The 22964-nt window shown below is 38.6% G+C and overlaps 1 protein-coding gene across 29 annotated transcripts in view; it reads right to left on the reverse strand.

Moving 5' to 3' along the window:
* Sorbs2 (sorbin and SH3 domain containing 2) overlaps positions 1–22964 on the reverse strand; it is a 300895-nt gene that overhangs the window by 63353 nt on the left and 214578 nt on the right. For 21 of the 29 annotated variants that reach the window (XM_040731909.1, XM_040731910.1, XM_040731913.1 and 18 more), the window contains 3 exons: positions 21062–21088; positions 20694–20818; positions 1067–1205 (listed from right to left, as the gene is read on the reverse strand). In XM_040731909.1, coding sequence (XP_040587843.1) covers positions 1067–1205; positions 20694–20818; positions 21062–21088 — 291 coding nt within the window. Of the gene's footprint in view, positions 1–1066; positions 1206–11237; positions 11289–20693; positions 20819–21061; positions 21089–22964 lie in introns of those variants that run through there. The other 8 variants (XM_013110751.3, XM_040731915.1, XM_040731921.1 and 5 more) reach the window with 3 other exon arrangements.

Genomic DNA, 22964 nt, shown 5'->3' on the forward strand with positions numbered 1-22964 from the left:
AGAGTCCACAAGACCCACAAAATTATATGCTTAAAGTTTTGAAATGAACATTTATATGGTCATTATTTATATAAAACATGTAAAATCTATTTACAGGTTAGGTCTAAAGTCAAGACTGGTCTATACTTGAGTATTTATATATTTTTATTTGCAGAATGGGGAAAACTGTGTCTACTAAGACAAGCAATGGAACAAAGAGTCATACTTAATGATTATTTAAGAAATAATCATTTTTTGGAGAACTATAACAAAATTTTTAATTGGATTTATATATTTTATTTTATGTAAGGAGGCTTTGCTTGTGTGTGCTTGGTGTCCTTAGAGGCCAGAGGAGGGTGTCAGATCCCTTGGAACTGGAGTCAGAAGGTTGTGAACCATAATTTGGGTGGTGGGAATTGAGCCTGGGTCTTCTGGAAGAGAAGCAAGTGACCTTAACTACTGAGCCATTTCCTCAAACCAAGGGCCATGTCTTTGTCTAATTTTTAATCTCTCAATGGTTAAGAACTTGTCGCAATAAACTATAGAATCTTCATGGAAGGGAGCTTTCTTTTGTTTCCTACTGCCCCAATGCAGACTGGTGGCCTTAAAACCTCAGCTTGATAATTTGTGATGGTGTGATCCAGGACTTCACTGTGTTACTGTAACAGATCCCTTTTACACTGTTTTAATTGTTAAACAATTTTCCTACAGCTGTAACTGAAGAATATTCTAGAATGAGAGTTCTTACACAAAGGAACAAGCCAGCTCAATAGGAAAGTGTTATGTAAGTGTTTTCTGGGTCCTATAAGCTCCTCCTTCTCTCAATAGGTATTTTCCTGTTCTTTCTGCTCTGCCTCTTAACACCAACTACCATTCTTCTGGCTTGCCTACAGATGGAACTGTCACCTCCAAACAGCAAGGGACTTTTTTCTACAATGTATGCCCTTCTGTTCCAATTCCTCTGAACTTAGGGTCACCAGAGGGAGTGGTGTTGGTCACTCCTGCCTCAACTTCGTTACTTTATTTCTCTTGTGATATATAGTTGTCTTGCTAAAGTTGTCATGGAAACGATGATTGTAGTACTTACCAAGTGATCTGCCATGCTGCATGATAAGGCTGGAGTTGAGTGAGGCTGGAAGGGAGTACGCAGAAGGGGAAAATGGCCTTTGATAGTAACTCACTGGACTCACAGCACCACCAGAGTTGCCATTGATGGTTATCTGGCTCTGAGAAAAGCACATGGACACTGTTATAGCACATGATTCCCTGTAAACATCACCCCTTTACTTGGCAGCAGGAATTTCTAACTATGGGGCAGTCATCAACTACAAAGTTTTTATTTAGTTTGAGAACTGATGCCAGAGGGACAGAGAACTTTTTTTTGTTTGTTTTCAGTTTTCTCCATCCTGTCTTTTATTTGCCATTCTTCTATATTATCAGAGGGCATGGGAAGTGATTAGGAACAGTGAGAGCAGCTGGCCAGTAGGCAAACCACTCTGCCTTTGGAGATGCCACCAACAGGGGTCACTGCCAAACAGACGAGGACAGCCTGGCCTTAAGTAGTCACAACTCTCTCTCACACAACTCTCTGCTTGGTGGGTTTGAAATGAATGCTCTCTGAACATTCATTTCAGTCAAAACACCCTCTAATGAATCAATGTTTCCAAAACAAGGTGACTAACACAGAAGACAAGTGTTTGGATTTGTGAGTCATGAAATGACCTATTGTAGCAGTCACATACCTAGTAAACCATTGTACGGATGTTAAAACACTGACTTCTCCCTACTTCAACTTTACCTAGCATTCTGATTTCCTAATAAGTTCAGTTGACTTGTTTACATCTGAGTATTTTGTATTTCTAGTGCTACACGGAGCTTTTCACTGAGACAGCTACACTTATGCTACTTTTGTGGTTGTTAAAACATGCAACTTGGTATTGGTGACCTAGTAAATAGTGAGAGGACATGTGTGTGGCTGAATTGAATCAGCTTAGATCATAGAAGTGGAACTCAGGAATATTTTTACACAACATACCACTGAGCATTATGCAAACTGAATAATACATGCAAATGAGTTAAACATTAGTAAGAATATTTAGTTAAAAGAACATTACAGATAAGTACATATAAGCATGAATAGGCACAGACATAGAGACTCAGAATTTACAAATTTTTCTACTTTTTAAAAAACAAAATAAGCTTTGATGATAAAAGTATGAAACATAAAAGGTGGCTGTATATTTATGACCCCATTCTTAGATTATTATGCTTTCAAATGACACAGAAGAAGGGTAATTTACTTAGAAGTCATGTTACACTGGGTGGTAGTGGTGCATGCCTTTAATCCCAGCGCTTGGAAGGCAGAGGCAGGTGCACTCTATGTATTCAAGGCCAGCATGGTCTACAGAGTAAGTTCCAGGATAGCAAAGGCTACACAGAGAAACCCTGTCTCAAAAATAAAAAAATCCTATCACATAAATCCTAAAATCATTAAATATTCAATTATAAGGACTGGACTCAAATATTCTTAAGCTATTAGGAAAATGTTCTTACTTTCTAACTAGGTATATGGTAAGGACTTTGGACCAGTACTTCAGTACATAACTCTGATGCCCAAGCTACAAATACTTTTGTCTTTTTTTCTAAAACAACTTTGACATGTTATGATAATGAATGTAAAAAACAGAATAATTTTTATTCAAAACTAAGGTTTCTAGTATAGTTGAGTATCCCTTATCCAAATTCTTCGGGGCAGAAGTAGTTCAGACTTTATATGACTTTGACTGTGAGATATTCATAAATACATATGACATTGCTTTTTGGGGGATAGAACCCAAGTCTAAATATGAAATTAATTTATTTTAATAGACAATTTATATGTATAATCTGAAGGTAATTTTATAAAACGTTTTCAGTATACTTGAGTTTCTTTTTAATCTCTATATATTTTATGTATATGGGTACTTTGTCTGAATGTATGTCTGCACACCAGAAGAGGGTATCAGATCCTATTATAAGTGGTTGTGAGCTACCATGTAGGTGCTGAGAATTGAATCCAGGTCCTCTTTTAGAGTAGGCAGTGCTCTTAACCACTGAGCCATCCATCTCTCCAGTCCCTGAGGGCTTTTTTAAAAATCACACATCAAGTCAGGTGATGCTTAAAATGTTTACAGTTTTGAAAAATTTTAGAATGTGGATATTTGGATTAGGGATAGCAAACCTACATAATGCTTCTGCAATGTGAATTATTTTGATGTTTCAGTGGCACCAATTACAGATAAAAGAATAAATATTGAAAGATTTAAAATCATGTTAACTTAAATGCCTTATAGAAAATCCATGTGCAGTAAATTGATAATTTGTACTAGCTTCAGCTACAGCACCTCTTATGGTGTACAGATGATATGTAAGATGTATAAATGAGGACCCAAAGGGGCCTTAACTAAGAAACTTTTTTTTGTTGTTGTTTAAAGTACTGATAAAATTTCTTAACGTTGTTAAAGATGTAACAAAAAACCTGTTTCCAACTCAGTGGGTAAGACATGGGAGGGACCCATACCTGAGACCAGTGACTGGTTATCTGTGGCCAGGGGTTTGTTCAAGTTATTTTCAGAAAACAAATTTTATAACCAGCTACTTGATGAACAATTAAGTCACCCCAGACAACTGAAAAGAGGTATTTTTAAAAATTTTTTCTGTAGTTGTAGAACTTAAAAATAAAGATGACTTATGGCATTTCTCTGTGCATGCAAATTAAAGTTTTAAAGTTTTAGGTCTTAATAGTATCTGACAACTATGTAGCACAGATATAGTTTCCCCTTGACAGAACCAATCAGGAGTTTATGCTGGTAACAATTTCAGAAAGTCTCTTTCTCTCTCTCTCTGTCTGCTCAAAGTTGTACATCCTTCAATGGAAGTCACAATCTCTCCATTTTCAGTGACTGAGAATCTGCATTATAAAAATTAGCATTTTAGCCACACATTAGCTACTGATTAGTGATTGCTAAATGAAATTACATATTTCAATAATGTATATATATATGAGAACTAGTTATATCTTGCATAAATGAAAGATAAATTGTTGAGATATAAAAGAAAAATGTTTCATAAATTTCAAGGCTCAGGAAAAATATTTCAAAACAACCTCAGGCCAAATTTCTATAAGACCGGCTAAGATTGTTTACTTCATTCATTCCCATAGTGACAGAAGAGTTCATTAGAGGTGGCGGTCATCAAAAGAACAGAAAGAACAATTAGTGCTGTGCAGTCAGTCAGAGTCTCTCATGGGAGAAAGACAGTGCATAGACTATTAATCCAAGACACAGTGGTGCGAGTCTCAGAGGAAGGGTCCTGTTCCGGGTATTAATGGTAAGTTACAGTGGTTGAGCCATTTTGGACTTTGATCATCATCATTCATTACAGTTAATTTACAGCTTATTTACATTTCTGATACAGTGCCTTATAAGTAAACCACTTTACAGCCTACAAGAAAAACAACAAACCAGAAGCAGACCATTTTAGTGTTACCATAAATAACACCTGTGTACAAGGGAATATCAGTAAAAAATTTAGCATCAAGTGAGCTTAATGAGGATAACTCCAATAGCTTTTCCTAACAGATGGTACAGAGTTGGTTTGCTAATCGACACCTATGCAAATAAAAATGTTCAGCTACAAAACCCAGATAGCAAACAAGTGCAGTACTTTTTAAAAAAAATGGTGGAGGCAAAGGAAGGAAGGATAATTCCACGAGTGGCAGCAGGGATTGCTAAGGTGATGCCATGTGTCACAGCAGATCTCTGACCCCAGGTTGGGGAAGGTGTCTCAGAGTAATCAGTAGTGTCAGAGTTTCCCAGCTGTCGTTCAACCAGAATGGCTGTGGAGGACTCACTCTCACACTGGGAGGAGTCTGTGACATGGCTGTGTGTAAGGCTGTTAGGGTTGAGGGCTCCAGATCATCTGGTGGTGGTGGGCTGGAGCCATTTCCTGGTGAAAAGGGGGTTTGGGAAAAAGCAGTCACAGGCAGGATGATGACGGGGCATCTGGCGTGTTTACTCTGTGTGTCTGTCAAGCTTTTACCTCCAACACATCGGCACTTAAGTGCTGATTTTCAAGCTGAGTTTGAGGGAAAAGAATAAGAGGGAGTATAGCTCATTCAAACCAGTAAGAATATCTGTTTTGCACCATGACAGAGAGGGTGAATCATTGGCTTAATGTGAAAACACTAAAGAAATACATTCACGTGGATTAGTTAGCCAACACGCAGTATGGGAAAAAGCGAGGAAGCGTGAAGAATAGGCATCCAATGCTTCGGGGGAAAGGCCCTTGTTCCTGTAATACTGCAGTGCAAGCTTTGGTAAGGACGAGAAAGCCTTGACAGGATGGCACTTCCTCTTCATAAGTTCTCGGGGTTCGTCCTAGTGACAGTGAAATGATATCAGGTTGTCCGTTGCTTGGCAGAACTTTAAGAAAAATCTTGGGGCCTAGTTCTTCCTATTGCTTCTCCACTGTCAAAATAGACCCCCAGTAAAAGTCTATTTGTCTTACTTTTTTCCCCTGGCTTCCTATTTAAGTCGGTTAAACTAGAAACAACTACATGGAAAGGGGATTTCTGTTCCATTTCTACTCAGCAAGTCTGTTCATTGGTTTCACTAGGAAATACAAAAACAATTGTATTTTTAAATACGCTAGCAGTATTAGCCTTAGTGCTAATGTACAAAGATAATTGAAAACAAAAATTGGCCACTGACAATGGTTAGTTAGTGTGGACATGGGTTAGTTGGAGCTGTCTTAGGAAAGGAGAAAGAAATTGAAGAGGAAATTGAACGTTTAAGAACTCTTAACCTGCGTGAAACCCATAAGTTTGAACACCAGGAGAGAAACAACCAAGCAAGGAGAGAAAAGGTGCACATGAAAAGTTTTTGTTGGCAGCTGTCATATATGATGTCAGATGTGATGAGCATCAGACTCAATGAGAGTACAAGGAAAACAGGAGTGTTTTACTCCTTTTCCTTCTTACCTAGAGGACACTTTCTCTTCCTTCTTTTGTTGTGTGGGGTGTCTGAGGTATATAAGATGGCTAGAAATATTATGGGATACTAGCACAAAGATAAGAGAGTGAACAGGACTATATAAACTCAAATGGTCTAGTAAAGAGTTTAATGACACCCATTGCTATTCATGGCCAACCATAATTTTCCAAATAACTGATGTCATGCAGCCTGTTGGATTTATTAAAGTCATATTTTCTGTCACTTTTAATTAAATACTGAAAAGTCTACTATTTTAAAAGGTTGGGTCATAGATCACTTAGGAATTTGCTGAAAAATATTGGCTCTTAGAAAAATATATTCATTCATATATGCATAAAGTTTTACACAAACTCTAGGGGCTCATGGATATGTTGAAATACATCTTTAACTGAACAAAATTAAGAAAAATCTAAGGGTGTATTGGAAGACAAAATTTTTCATTCTTGTTTTACCTAGGCTTAATGATGTTTTTGTTTGAGCAGATCCACTTAAAATACAGAACTTTAAAAGCCACATTTTTTAAATCTCTAGATTTAACTGATAGAAATCTTAGTTATCATGACTTAAAAATTTCAATAGAAATGAATAGTCTGTATTAGTCTATGTTTATAATTATAAATTTTATTGGAAGTGAAGTATGATATGAAACTATAATTTTTTATTTAATACATAAATGTTTCTTCATGTCAGAATGGAATTCAGTCTCAAGCAGTTTTGGAAAGTACCAGTAAAATTGCTTAATGCAAAAACAGTTCCCTTAGGACAGTTTCCATATATCACGATCTTTTCAGTTTTGCCTCTAAGCCAAGAGACAATGCATGTTAAATAAGGGAAATCACAAACAGTCCTTAAGTTGTCCATTCAGAATGAGACTGTTTTTCCTTTATGATCAGAAAGACTTTGACTGTCATTGAGTTGACTTGTTCATGTCTTTCAACCTGACACATCAAAAGCTGAAACATGTTCTTCCTTACATGGTCATTGATAATCTCAACATGACTGATTGTATGGACTCTCACACAGGGGATGTTATTTATGCATTATTAATCTTCCAAAGAGAAAGACCACAGAAAACAGAACTATTCTCCACTCTTTCACTGCCTTCCATCATGTTCACAATTTTGAATCTTCATAGGTGTGTACGTGTGTGCATGTATACAGGTGACATGAAATTCACCCCTCTTATGAATTATCACTCTTGAAGTTTCTGTAACTGAAATGACACAATCCAACAGTTGGTCAGCCCCGGAAAGCTTTGAAATACCATCCTGTAAAGATGTCAACAACTTTTTAAAATATTAGCTGACATCCTTTTACAAGACCCTGACCTCCATGTTATGAAACACCCTCTAGACATGAGAGGAGAGAAAACTATGCAATGTGTGACACTATTCCCGGGGAGACATGAACAGCCCTTTATTTAGCCTAGACAGGGACACGATTACATATCAAAGTATGGGCATCAACTTGGTGAACCAATGAATTTTATTGAGGTTACTTAAAGGAGCAGAAATGACTCAAAGACACCTGCATCATCCAAAACCCACGGAGCATGGGTGACAGTTCAGGAAAGCTAGAAACATGGAGTGCCCTGCACAGCCTACAGGCAACTCAACATGTTGGACAATGTCAATTGGGCGGAGTCTCTTCCAGGCAGAGTGGCTGGTTTCTGTGTCTTCCACGTGGCCCAGATTGTCTGAGAGTATTCTTTGCAGCTTGGTTACCTGAGCCTCTCCTAGGCAGCTTGGTTTGTTTGAGAGTGACACGGTAGTCTTTACTGCTTATATAATCTTGGGGGAGGGTGGGGTTTAGTAAAACTTGCCAGTTTTAGGAACTTCCTGATGTTGTTTGGAGGTTTTATATCCTGTCTTAGTGACTTTCCCCTGCAGGATAAAATGCTTCACTTCCCTTTAGAACACCACCCTGTTGTCTTACCTATAGACACTGTCTTAAAATATCCTGTTTTTTTTGAACATCCCTTTCACCACCTATGCCTGAAGGAGTTTCCCTTCACAATAAAAGGTTTTAACATTGGAGGAAACTGTACAACCTCATCTCTTACATGTCTCCCCAGAGGAAAGTAGGATGGCTGGTATGGTTGTGGACCAGAGCCATGACAGGTCTCCTAGTAACCCTGACAGAGACCAGACCTTAGTTTCAGTTCCTTGGAACAGGTCAGAGCTGAGCAAGCAGTTCTCAGGAAAACCGCAACTTAGGGAGAACCAATCAGCAGGCACCCGTGGCCCTTTCTGGTTCAGCAGGCCGCCAAAGCCCCTTTCCTGGCTCAACAAGAGCCCCCAGTCTTCTGCTAGCTAAAGAGAGCTTTTTCTACCTTGGCTCTGGAAAGTCACTAACCAATCAGGGTTCCCTACCAATCAGCTCCAGATTAATTCCTTCTCCCTAGAATCCCCCTAACTCTACTTAAAAGGACCTTGCGACCTTCTTTGGGGGTGGCCATTTGCTACCCCAACACTGGATAAATCATTCTTGCTTATTGCAAATGTAACTGTTGGTCTTTTCTTGGGGGCTTCTCTCAGACCCTAATAGAAAGCATGACAATAGAGAGGACCAAAAGCGTGTGTAAAAGAGGGAAGTAAGTATTTTAACATTCTGGATTAGCTTGTACTAGGAGAAAATAGCTTCAAACAAGAATGCTTTTCCCACTATCTACTGTATTCTGTGACATGCAGTTGACTTCATAAAGATTGGTCAAATTGCTTTGTGTCTTCTTGTGTTCAGGACCATGTAAGGTGAATGCATTTGAATTGCTTGATAGTCTAAATTCATGGATGTCATAGGTGAGAAAAATCAAGGTTGTGGCTCTATAGAGAATTAATAAGGAGGCTAGATAATTGATGACTCAGTAGTGGGAAAATCTGATGGATGGGAGCACTATTAACCTAAGTGCCTATCTATAGCAGATAGGCAATCCAAATATGCAAACCTAGTGGGCATTAAATAGCAGGGACTGTGACATAAGTTTACATTTGAGAAGCTGATATTGTATAAGATTAATACTGAAGGAAAAATGGGAAGGAGAACCTACCAACTGTGGATCTGCAGGGACTTGTATAAGCTGTTTAATTTCCCTTAGCCTCTGTTTCCTCTTATGTCAATTATAAGCATTAACAAAACTCATCTCTTACAGTGAAGAGTGAGATATTAAGAATGGACATACATCATGCTGCCTCGTGTGCCATCATAGCTGTTCACAAACATCACAGTTTGAAAATGATCATACTTAGAAGGCACAGTAATGCTCTGCACAAAGCCAAGACCAAGAGAGAGGGGACAATGTAAAATTTGTCATATAGAAGGAGAAGATGGGTCACCTCTTTTGCCCCCTGGGTTAAACATGTGGAATTTAAAGAAGGCAGATTATGACTCCATCTAGCAAATGCATCTAGTAATTAGATCTCAGAATTACTTAAACCCTATATTGCTGCCTTATAAATTAATAGGGCTCCCCATTATGTATATTCAGGAAAGTGCTCACTGCTCATCTAGTAGAAGACCAAGTAGAAGTGCTTATACAATTTCTAAATTCATACTGATCTACCACCATGCTAAAATGTTCAATTATTTTAACACACACACTCACTTAACTGGAAATTTGCCAAAGACTTGTTCAAGTATAAATATAACAAACCTAGAAAGACATTCCAGGATACTGACTGGTCATATAATAGAAGACATCAATGATTTGGCTGGCCGTGGTGACAGTGTACAGAAGTGTGCTCTGCATTTCTGTGTTCTATCTCCTAATGCTGCTGACATTTATGCATTAATGTCTGTGTCTTACTTAGGGTTTCATCGCTCTGATAAAACACCACAACCAAAAGCAACTTGGGGAGGAAAAGTTTATAGTTCATCATCCAGAGAAGTCAGGACAGGAATACCAGACGGGAATCTGGAAGCAAGAGCTGATGCAGAGGCCATGGAAGGGTGGCTCTTACGGGCTTATTGCTCTCTTTCACTTGCTCAGTTTGCTTTCTTCTAGCAGCCCAGGGGTGGAACCACCTACAGCGAGCCAGGCCCTCCTACATCAATCATCAGTCAAGAAAACACACCACAGGCTTGCCCACAAGCTGGTCTGGTGGTGGCATTTCTCAATTGAGGGTTTCCTCTTCCAAAATGACTCTAGCTTGTGTCAAGTTGACATGAAAGTAGCCATTGCACTCTGTCTTCCTTAATTCCCATATATTGATCTTAGGAGCAAAAGAAGAAATTTGTATCTCTTCTGTATGGCACTGATAGAGACTCGTTTTTGAATTCTCAATGTTTGTGTAGTAGAAGTGATATGTTCTGACAAATGGTTGATTATGTTACCCCACAATGGAAGGGCCAAGTTTATCCTTCAGAAGCAAAGGGCACGGCACTTACAAATAGCATAGAAATCCTGAGTGAGGCTGTTTGTTTTCTTTACTATGCATCTGGCTTATATTTGTATTAATCTGACATGAAGAAGAAAGACAATTTTAGCAGCAGAATATTTGTTTACATTAAAGGGAAATATATTTCATTGTGGTCTTTCTGTATATAAACTGTAGGAGCTATTATTTAAAACATGTAGTCTATGAAAGTATATGTCTAACTTGTCAGGTATGGGGAATAGCCCTAACAGTAGTTTATAATCTTTTTAAACTAATTTTCAGAGTTTAACGTATATGTAAATGAAACTTCTAAAATATTGAGATTTACTTTTCATTTCTTGGGTCTGTTGATTTCTTGGGAGACCAATTCTGTATAATTGTATATGTATCGCTGATTCATAGAGTGTAGCTTACACGCCTTGACATTTACTATGACTTCCTGCCAGAATGTTGAGTGTGAAAGACCATTAAACAGAAAATGAAGTACATCCTGATAAGAAAGACATGAAAACTAAATGTCCACTGAAGGAAGACTAGATTAAGGAAATATGATGTATATTATTATGGCCTATCTTTCAGTCTTCAAAAGGAAGGCAATTTTACCATGTATTTTAACATGGATAACCCAGAGGGCATTATGTAAGTGAAATGAACCAGTCACATAACAAATACTTCACTATTCCACTTACATGAGGCATCTGAAAACAGCCAGGAGAGATATAGTGGTCAGGGGCTGTCAAAGGGGACATGAGCTGCTATCTGAGGTGTAGAGTTTCATTTAGGCAAGACAAATTCTAGGAATTTTCTATATGAAATTATGTCTAAAGTTAACAATAGCTCGTGGAACACTTACAATTTGTGAAGAAAGGCCTGGGGAGAGGACTCAGTGGATAAAAAGTACTTGCTGTGAAAACAAAGACAAGAGTTGGGATTTTCTGAACCCACACAAAGGCCAGCACTTAGGAGATAAAGATAGGGGATCCCTGTGGGAAGCCAATAGCTATACTAATATGAGTTAGCAAGCTCAAGGTTCAGTGAGAGATTCTGCCTCAATAAACAAAGGGAAGGATAATCCAGAAAGACTCCCAACACATGCCAGCATATACACCTGCCACATATATGAACTGCAATAATACTGTGAAGAAAGTAGATCTTATGTTTTCTTGGCAAAATTAAAAATTGCAACAAGTAGAGCCACATTTTATAAGGTGATATAAGACAACACAATATAGCATACTGCTAACCTGATGAAATAAGCTTTCATTTATCTGTTAAAAAAAAAGTTACTGTTGAAAACATCAATTTACTTTCCTAAACTGTTACATAGTTTGGAAAACATTATTTTAAAATAATAACAGCTTCTGCATGTTGGGGAATTACTATGCAGAAGGCAGTATGCCAAATTCCCCACACATATTATCATACCTCCTGAGAAACCCCCCAAGATGAATGTTGTTATTAACCCTATATTATAGATGAAGAAACGAAGTTCAGGGAGGGACATAATAGCACCTTGAGAGAAGCCATGACCTAATGGGTCTCCTTCCTATCTATGCTAAGGCCACACGTACATAGACTCCTGTCTCACTTCTAATCTGTAGCGTGCGTTCAAATCTCAACTTACTTGTCCTATCAACAATATTTGAAGTTGCTTTTCCTATCCTCCCATGATTGTCTACCCTGGGTTTTCCTCTCCTTTTGGAGATACCAATGTCAGTTTGCTTGACTGGTTCTTCCTTTCCAGATTTGCATAAGCTCAATTCTTGGGTTTCCTCCATCCATGTTGACTTCACTGTCTATTTGCTACAAAAAGCATCTGTAAGTGGGCCACTTTTTCTCTTCAACCAGGACCTTTGCCCTGAGACCCCAACCCTCTCATCCTACACTCTGCTACAACTTGTGGCCATCTTGCCGACACCAGTGACTTTTCCCTAAGCCTGCTTCCCCTGCTGTCTCTTGGTCTCAGTTAATGGCACTAGGCTCTTCTCAGCTGGGGTCTAGCTTGACTGTTCTCCTCTCCTACGTGATTTGTAATCTGCCCCAGAAGTTCTATTTGCCCTACTTTCAAAGATTGCTCCGCTTTCAAAATAATATTCCCATGATTGGATTTCACAACATCTCTGATGCCTCCACTCAACTTTGAACTGCCATCTTTCCTGGACCTAGTTATTGCAACAGCTTCCTAGCTGGCTTGCTTGCCTTCCTCCTACAGTTTCTTCCTACTTGAGATGCTGGAATGATTTGGTTAAAATCTTCATTGAACCATTATAGTGGCAGCCTCCACATCTTCTAAAGAACTCCCATTTTTAACAAGCCTATGGCCAAAATCTTTACAATAGTTCACAAGGACTTCTGTAATCTGGTTTTTGTTACCTCTGAATCAATTTCCTGCAACTCCATGCCCTACTTATTCCCATTTTCCTCCTCCCACAGACTCACAGCTTTTATAATGCAGGTTTCTTTGCCCAGAATATTTGTCTCCCAGGTTGTTTTATCTCTTGAGTGGTTTCTATATGACCATCTTGTTTAATATGGCATATGCTTCTCACACCACAGTTTAGCACAGCGTAATTCCTGTAATAACTCTTTCGTGCAGGCAAATTTACTTGTTTTATCACTTGAAAATTACATAGCAGACATTAAGCATCAGTGGCTTAACATAGAGATTTGAGAATAGAACCTTGGTATATCAATAAATCAATAGTTAGTGAATGAATAAGAGTGAGGTCTTAAATCTTAACTTTGAAATCAGACTAATAATGTGGGATTACTTAATGAACTCCCATTGTCTAGTCTGGATAGTGATAAAATCATTGAAAAGAAAAGTATCAAAGCTATATTTTGAAACATTAGAATAATCATTTTGAAGATCCAAATCTTGGGTAAATCAAGTAGTTAGGAATGTTCTTTGTGACTTCTCTCCCTGCCTCCTGGATAAGTGTACTGTTAGAACTAGCACAGTCCTCCATTAGGGAATTAGGTTGATTTTGCTTCTTTAGACCTTCCTGGGCCCCCAAGTCCCAACTAGACATACATGCTCTTTTCTGTGTATCACAGTCTCATGTATTCCCCTTGTCATCAGTGAATGGTCATGGTGTCTGTGCTCCCTACCAGACGGATGCTACAGAAGTAACTGTCTGTGGTATCTCGGGTACCTTCTCAATAAACTGTAGGCAGTAATAGTACTCCTTGTAACAGTGAAAATCACTAATACAAATGCATTAGAATAGTGGCTGCATACTGTTGAATCTTTTTTTTTTTTTTTTTTTTTTTTATTAATATTTTTTTATTTTCCATTTTAAATTTAGATAAGAAACAAGGTTGCTTCACAAGTCAGTACGAGGTCCCTCTCCCTTTCCCTCCCCTCCTCCCGTGCCCTCCCCCCATCCCCCCCCGTTATCCCCTCATTCCCCCAGGGAGGGTGAGGCCCTCCATGGGGGTGTCCATAGTCTGTCATTTCATATAGGGCAGGGCCTAGACCCTTCCCCAAGAGTTCAGGGTGAGAGTGCACCTCACATTGTTCTATGGGAGTCCAGAGACCGTGTGTATACTTGGGATGGGTACTGATCTGCTGTCCAAGGCTCAATAGATTACCTAGGCCTCCTCACTGACACCCAGATTCAGGGGGTCTTGATCAGTCCCATGCTGGATTCCCAGGCTGATGCCTGGGATTCAAGAGTTAACCTTTGTCTGGTCAGCTGTTTCTGGGGGTTCAACCAGCCCAGTCTTAATCCCTTTGATCATCAGTCCTCCCTCTCTGATACTGGCTTTCTTGAGTTCAGCTCAGTACTTAACCAGCCAGTAAATGAAGTTTCTGTTTCCCAGACTCTCTGGCAATAGGATTGTAGGCTGGCACTCCCCAGATCTATGTCTAAAATCCATATATGAGAGAGTACATGCCATGTTTCTCTTTTTGTGACTGGGTTACCTCACTCAGGATGGTTTCTTCTAGTGTCATCCATTTGCCTGCGAATCTCATGATTCCATTATTTTTTTCTGCTGAATAGTACTCCATTGTGTAGATGTACCACATTTTCTCTATCCATTCTTCGGGTGAGGGACATCTAGGTTGCTTCCAAGTTCTGGCTATTACAAATAAAGCTGCTATGAACATAGTGGAACAGACATCTTTGTTATATGAATGGGCATCTTTTGGATATATGCCTAAGAGTGCAGTTGCTGGGTCTTGTGGTAGGTTTATTCCCATTTTTCTGAGGAATCTCCATACTGCTTTCCAAAGTGGCTGAACCAGTTGGCACTCCCACCAGCAATGGAGGAGTGTCCCCCTTTCACCACATCCTCTCCAGCATAAATTGTCATTGGTGTTTTTGATTTTAGCCATTCTGACAGGAGTGAGATGGTATCTCAGAGTTGCTTTGATTTGCATTTCCCGGATGGCTAAGGATGTTGAGCACTTTCTCAAGTGCCTCTCAGCCATTTTAGACTCCTCTATTGAAAACTCTCTATTTAGTTCTGCAGCCCACTTCTTAATTGGGTCCTTTGCTGTTTTGGAGACTTGCTTCTTGAGTTCTTTGTAAATTTTGGAGATCAACCCTCTGTCAGATGTGGGATTAGTGAATATTTTTTCCCATTCTGTGGGCTGCCTTTTTGTCTTGCTGACTGTGTCCTTTGCCTTACAGAAGCTTCTCAGTTTCAGTAGGTCCCATTTATTAATTGTTGAGCTCACTGTCTGTGCTACTGGTGTTATGTTCAGGAAGCTGTCTCCTGTACCAATTCTTTCAAGGGTACCACCCACTTTCTCTTCTAAGAGGTTCAGTGTGGCTGGATTTATGTTGAGGTCTTTGATCCATTTGGACTTAAGTTTTGTGCATGGCGATAAACATGGATCAATCCGCATTTTTCTACATGCCAGTCTCCAATTATGCCAGCACCATTTGTTGAAGATGCTTTCTTTATTCCATTGTATATTTTTAGCTTCTTTGTCGAAGATCAGATGTTCGTACGTGTGTGGGTTAATACCCGGATTTTCAATTCGATTCCATTGGTCTGCCTGTCTATTTTTGTGCCAATACCAAGCTGTTTTCAGGACTATAGCTCTATAATAGAGCTTGAGGTCAGGGATATTGATGCCTCCGGACGTTGCCTTGTTGAACAGGGTTGTTTTGGCTATCCTGGGTCTTTTGTTTTTCCATACAAAATTGATTATTGTTCTTTCAAGGTCTGTGAAGAACTGTGCTGGGATTTTAATGGGGATAGCATTGAATCTGTAGATTGCTTTTGGCAGGATTGCCATTTTTACTACATTGATCCTACCTATCCATGAGCATGGGAGATCTTTCCATTTTCTGAGGGCTTCTTTAATTTCTTTCTTTAAAGATTCAAAGTTCTTACGATACAGGTCTTTCACTTGTTTGGTTAGCGTTACCCCAAGGTATTTTATGTTGTTTGTGGCAATTGTAAAGGGTGATGTTTCTCTGATTTCTCTTTCAGCCCTTTTATCATCTGTATATAGTAGGGCTACTGACTTTCTTGAGTTGATCTTGTAACCTGCCACTTTGCTGAAGGTGTTAATCAGCTGTAAGAGTTCCCTGGTAGAGTTCTTTGGGTCACTGATATAAACTATCATATCGTCTGCAAACAGTGAAAGTTTGACTTCTTCCTTCCCAATTTGTATCCCCTTGATCCCCCTTTGTTGTCGTATGGCTATAGCTAGAACTTCAAGTACCATGTTGAAAAGGTATGGAGAGAGTGGACAGCCTTGTTTTGTTCCTGATTTTAGAGGAATTGCGTTGAGTTTCTGTCCATTTAGTTTGATGTTGGCTGTTGGTTTACTGTATATGGCTTTTATTATGTTTAAGTATGTCCCTGTTATCCCAGATCTCTCCAAGACCTTTATCATGAAGGGATGTTGGATTTTGTCAAAGGCTTTTTCAGCATCTAGTGAGATGATCATGTGATTTTTGTTTTTCAGCTTGTTTATATGGTGGATTACGTTGATGGATTTTCGTATGTTGAACCATCCCTGCATCCCTGGGATGAAACCTACTTGATCGTGGTGAATGATTGTTTTGATGTGTTCTTGGATCCGATTTGCCAGTATTTTATTGAGTATTTTTGCATCAATGTTCATGAGGGATATTGGTCTGAAGTTCTCTTTCTTGGTTGTATCTTTGTGTGGCTTGGGGATCAAGGTTATTGAAGCCTCATAGAAAGAGTTTGGCAAAGACCCTTCTGCTTCTATTGTGTGGAACACTTTGAGAAGAATTGGTATAAGCTGTTCTTTGAATTTGTGGTAGAATTCTGCACTGAGGCCATCTGGACCTGGACTTTTTTTGGTTGGGAGACTTTTGATGACAGCTTCTATTTCCATAGGGGTTATAGGTCTATTTAAATTGCTTATCTGTTCTTGATTTAGTTTTGGCAAATGATAGCTGTCCAGGAAGTCATCCATTTCCTTTAAATTTTCGAATTTTGTGGAGTACAGGTTTTCAAAGTATGACCTAATGATTCTCTGGATTTCCTCAGAGTCTGTTGTTATGTCCCCCTTTTCATTTCTGATTTTGTTAATTTGCGTGTTCACTCTCTGCTGTTTGGTAAGTTTGGACAAAGGTTTGTCTATCTTGTTGATTTTCTCAAAGAACCAACTCTTCGTTGCATTGATTCTTTGTATTGTTTTCCTGGTTTCTACTTTGTTGATTTCAGCCCTTAATTTGATTATTTCTTGGCGTCTACTCCTCCTGGGGAGTTTGCTTCTTTGTGTTCTAGAGCTTTTAGCTGTGATGTTAATTCTCTGGTATAACTGTTTTCCTGTTTCTTCATGTGAGCACTTAGTGCTATGAACTTCCCCGTAGCACTGCTTTCAAAGTGTCCCATAGGTTTGGGTATGTTGTGTCTTCATTCTCATTGAGTTCGAGGAAGTCTTTAATTTCTTTTTTTATTTCCTCTTTGACCCAGGGATGGTGCAGTTGAGCATTATTCAATTTCCATGAGTTTGTAGGTTTTCTGCACTTTGTGTTGTTGTTGAATTCTAATTTTAAGGCATGGTGGTCTGATAAGATGCATGGAGTTATTCCAATTTTTTTGTAGCTGCTGAGGTTTGATATGTTGCCAAGTATGTGGTCGATTTTTGAGAAGGTTCCATGTGGTGGTGAGAAGAAGGTATATTCTTTTTTATGTGGATGAAATGTTCTATAGATATCTGTTAATCCTAGTTGGGTCATTACTTCTATTAGACCCTTTGCTTCTTTGTTGAGTTCCTGTCTGGTATTCTTGTCTAGTGGTGAGAGTGGTGTGTTGAAATCTCCCACTATAACTGTGTGGGGCTTTAGATGAGATTTAAGTTCTAATAATGTTTCTTTAACGAATGTGGATGCCTTTGTATTGGGGGCATAGATGTTCAGGATAGACACTTCCTCTTGGTGGGTTTCACCTGTGATGAGTATGTAATGACCTCCTTCATCTCTTTTGATTGATTTTATTTTAAAGTCTAGTTTGTTAGATATTAGGATTGCTACCCCTGCTTGTTTCTTGGGTCCATTTGATTGAAAAATTTTTTCCCAACCTTTAACTCTCAAGTAATGTCTGTCTTTGAGGGTGAGGTGTGTCTTTGAGGGTGAGGTGTGGGAATCTTTTATTTATAAGTTGCTATTATTGTAATTGTTGCAATTAAAAAATCCATTTGGGCTCTCAGACTGAATATGCTGGCACACACCTATAATCCCAGCACTCAGAAGGTAGAGACAAGAGAATGGTGACTTCAAGGCCAGCCTGGAATACACAAGACAATATTTACAGAACAATTGTGCTATGAAATGAACTTTGTATAAAATGAGTGGTGTGAGGGAATATTTTAATAGATTTGTCCCAGCACTCAGGAGGCAGGTGGATCTCTGTGAGTTTGAGGCCAGCCTGGTCTACAGAGTAAGTGCCAGGATAGCCTCCAAAGCAATACAGAGAAGCCCTGTCTCGAAAAAAAAATTCTTCACTGTGGGAAGGTGAGGGGAACCTTGGTGTAAGTCCTATTAACTGTTGAAGGTTTTCTACTAGAAAATGTTTGTCTTCAAGGACGTTTGTGTGATCTCCAGTAACTCAGATACCAGAAAGCCTACATAGGCAGCCGTGGCTTCAGTCCGGTCACTGTTGCTGCCAAGATCCCCTTAGCAGTAGCTACTGTGTACTGGTGTCTTCTCTATTCTAAAGAGTCTCTTGTCTTTCCTCATCCTATGAATAAAGAATTAATTAATTGCTATCCTGGATTCTATTTTAGACTCACAGAGGGGTTATTATTGATGCTTCATCAAATAGCAATAAAGCCTGGAGAAAACTGTACAGTTTTTTTTTAAGTTTATGATGTCAACACAGTATCACTCTGTGAAGAAGCTGAGGGAAGAATTCTTTTCCCTTTGATAGAGATGGTAGGTGTGTCATTAGAATTTTACATATGTGGAAAAAATGACCCCCCAAAATAAGTCTAGGTAATAAAATTGGGTTAATGTGCTTTCTGAAATGATCAAGTGATGAAATTTTAGAGAAAATTAATGTCAATTTGCAATAGAATCAATACTGCTTGAAATTAAGATAAATCACATCATGATGGAGAATTATCTAAAGAGATGTATGTTTAAATAAGGTTAACCTGGCTTCCAACGTTCTGACATGAAAAATCTGTCTTTGGTATCTGCAACTACTTTAAGCTTGGATGTAGTTTACAGTGCTTTAAGTGATAGCTTCTTAATCAACGATTTCCAAGAAAAATATAGAAAGAACATAATTTTTGTATGAAAATTCTATATGCATGTATTTAAATAGAAAGATGCAAAGAAATTGGCTAAGTTCAGCCAGGTTTGAAATAGTTTCTTTCTCCTTTCCCTTCCTGTTTAGAAACTAATAAAACATTAAGTTCAATACAAAGCTCAAACCCAGGGAGTCAGGGGCTCTGCAACACACACAGAGGAGACCGGCAAGTGTAATGTACCGATGGGGACTGACAGGTCTCGGCATCTGCAGACGTTTGTCTCTCTTGCTGAAGAGGCATCTTTTCACTCTCTGGAGGCAGTTCGGGGAACTGTTGGTGACTTTCAAGCTCATGTCCTGAATGGGGAGCTATGTGAATGGAAAGAGATGCTGTGTGTGTGTTAGGTCCTGGGTTAGGGGTTGGTGAGCAAGACCTTTTCAGAAAAGATGGAACATCAGTGGGTTTGGAAAACTGTAGTGTTTTAGAGGGGGGGCTACTCCCTGGGTCCTGGTTATGGGTTAGTTTCAAGGTAGAAATTCTTCGACTTTGAGAATCTTGCATGTAGTCCTCTTGTAGAAATGGGGTGTTAATGTCTCCAAATAGTGCAGGAGCGGGGCCAGAGGCTGCTGGTAGGGGATTAGTGATTTTCTGTGTGTACGATATAGTGGTGTTGGATTCCTCAGAATACACTATTGTCTGGTTAGGATCTTCACTGGAATGCATAGCTCCCTGGAGAGGCTTAAGGTTAGGAAGGCTCTCTGTACACCATAAGCTTTCTGTGTTAGTCACTAATGAGTCTGAAATGTCACCCTTTGTTTGATTGGTTATCAAGGACCGGCAAAAGCTCTCTTTCCTGCTTGGTGGAAGGGGTGCCTAAATGGCCAAGAGTGTTCAGAAAGAGAAATGACATTGAAGGAAAAATAGAAAGTCCAAGTTAGTCATGAGAGGAACATTGTCAAACCTGCCCTGAAGAAACCCATACACACTATGTGCCCTCAACAGGCTAAACTTCAACAGTCACTTTAGTCCTGGAAGAATGCTTTATGTATTATTATCAATATTTTCTCCAAGTTGGAAAAGCTATTTTAGTTTAGAATACATTACAAAGATATTACTTCCATTCACACTTTTAGAAATGATTCTAAAAGTGAACATATTTTATCTTGTCCTGTCTTTAGAGGTCCACAGTTTGTTTAGTCACATGGTTTTCAGAATATTTTTCAAGTCCAGTTGTTACTAACATCTCAAAGGCTCAGTATTTGAATGACTTACATTAATTCAACACATAATGTATTCCTGACTCTCAAACTCTGGGATCCAATATACCAGCCACCAGAGCTTTAATAATGAGAATTTATCTTAAACATTATGGTAGAAACTGGCCTACTTTTATAAGCTTAACTGAAGACTAAATCAACAACAACAACAAAAGAAAACCTACCTGTGTTGAGCTTAAAACTCATGCCCCATGTTGTACATGTTAGCATGCAAGGTAAAGCGTATGGAAAAGGCAGAGGTATTTTCAAGCTAGCACACTAGGAATGAGGCCCCCGAGAGGACGAGGAAACAGAGGTCTAGGCACTAGACACATGACAGGCAATGAGCTTTAATTACCTGGGTTGGTGACTTTTTGTCTTGCAGGTTTGGTCTGACGCTTCTAAAACCTTTTGCTGCAAGAGAGGAATATGTGGCATCTCCGTTCAGTGTCTCTGGGTTTCGATCATTGTAAGATCTCCACGCTTTTATCAGGGGAAAACAAATTGGACACAGAAATATCTATGTTCACTTACATTTTTTTGATGTGTTAGAAAATTGATTTGTCTTTCTAAAATCAAAATGGTCTTGATAGGATTGTAATTTAGTATGCATAACAATGTATGAAATTTAAATCGAATATGAAGTCAATTGATGTGGCTATGACTACGTTAAAAAATGTCCTTGGAACAAGCACAATAGTTATTCACAATATTTTTTTTCTGTACCTGAGTCTGGAGACTGAGAATCACGCCCTGAAAGAAAAACATTGTTGAAATTAATATGAATGTGAAGCAATTCAACCCTCCAATAAAAACACTCGGCAAGTAACAATATACATTGTTTTTGCTGATATTATCTCAGTCCTAAGACAGGATACACTCAATGTAGTAATGATACGTTTGTGAGTGATTTTTAATTTCAAGGGGCTTATCATTTGTTAAATATCTACAATCTATAACTAGAACATATATCAAATACTAATTTTCACCCTTAACACTATTGCAACTGTGTGATTTTTAAGATGATTGTGGCCCAAGGTGGGTGCATGAATTCTGAACACAGAATTAAAGGACTGAAAAGAACCTGGTCTGCAAACAGTGAGTGCTTTTTAGACTTTTAAAGGAAGTCACCAGATCTGTAGCTGCCTGAGGCCCACCTGTAACTCACTGTGTTTAACTGCTACTTTAGATAGAGACTAATGTTTCAGTAGCTTGTTTTTTTTGTTTTAAACTTTTACTAAAGGCAGATATATCTACTGTACAAGGTAATATTTTCCCATTGTACTTTAGAATTAAAATTTTCTTAGTGTCCATTCCAAGTCTTTCTTTATACAAACATGAAAGCTGTTAGTTTGTTTCATTGTCTTTTAGCTCATAAGCTATGGAAAATAAATCATAGTAAATGATTTATTTAACCATATACCGATGGTCAATTGTCTCAGAACTATATATGAACAACTGGGCGAATCCATTTGCATTGTTTTTGGTCTATTGGACCTATAAAGCTTTGTTCTTGGAAAGGATTGTACGAATTCCTTAGTTTCACTGCTGTTCAGCTCCTGGATTTCCTTTCATATGTTCCCTGGGACCATTAGTAAGTTGTTATTAGTCAATGACTCTTTATTTTCTTCCCAAATACTTCAGAAATATCAATTTAAAATTTATAAATACACATTTGTAATAATGCTTAGTGGGTTGAGAAATGCAAAGTTTGTTTTTTATAAAATATTTAAGATCGAAGAAAAAAATGTGGATTGACTCTAGCACAGGTGAGTTATAGAAGAGGGATGTATTCTTACCCATTTCATCTGATCATAAATTAGAATAAAAATGAGTGTAATCCAGTAAAAATAATTTGTAGAATTAACTCGTGTCATGTTTTCTGGATTCTACACCCAGAGTTTAATAGAGCCATTAATTCAGTTAAAGAGAGCTTGAGAGTAGGAGGTTTATTTTGCTCTTGGTTTGATAAGACTAAGCTGGACAAAAAAGACATGAAAAAAGTGCCAAGGAGGGAGGGCCATGGCAGTGAAGCAAGAGCAGCCACGTTCGTGGAGGTGCCAGGGATGTAGTTGAGTTAGGGGAGAAAGGGTGCAGTGAGCTACATTGTAGGACACTTGGAATACAGGTCCTCTGCTTGACAGTTTCTAGACGGCCAGTTCGGTTTCCTCACAACAGTGACCACACTGTGGGATTATAGAACCCTAAGATATCAAGTGGGGGGACCAGCAGACAGTTCATCCTGACTGAACCACATGATGTTGACAATGGCAAACTCTACTGACAAGCCCAGGGACGAAACATCAAGATGAGGCCATGTCTTAATAAAGGCTTGAGTTGATGATTTTAGCATATATCGCAATGAATAATTAACTCTCTAGTGATGTTGAAACATTCGTTATTTTTTTCCCCACATAAGTTCTTGTGAAGGCTGCTACGCAATGGGCTTGGTCATGCAGGATCCTGATTCTTTTCTTTAAAATGTCATTAAATGTTTTTCAAGAGTTTGCATCAGTATATGCAAAAAATTCTTTTAAAAATTCAAGGGACTGTTAAAAAATTCTTATTTCTAGGCAAGAGCTACTAATTGTTCATTATTTAATCAACGAACCAACCTTCCATTCTCTTG

This window comes from Mesocricetus auratus, unplaced genomic scaffold (genome assembly GCF_017639785.1).
Source record: "Mesocricetus auratus isolate SY011 unplaced genomic scaffold, BCM_Maur_2.0 Super-Scaffold_100026, whole genome shotgun sequence".
In the NCBI taxonomy this organism is placed as follows: Eukaryota; Metazoa; Chordata; class Mammalia; order Rodentia; family Cricetidae; genus Mesocricetus; species Mesocricetus auratus.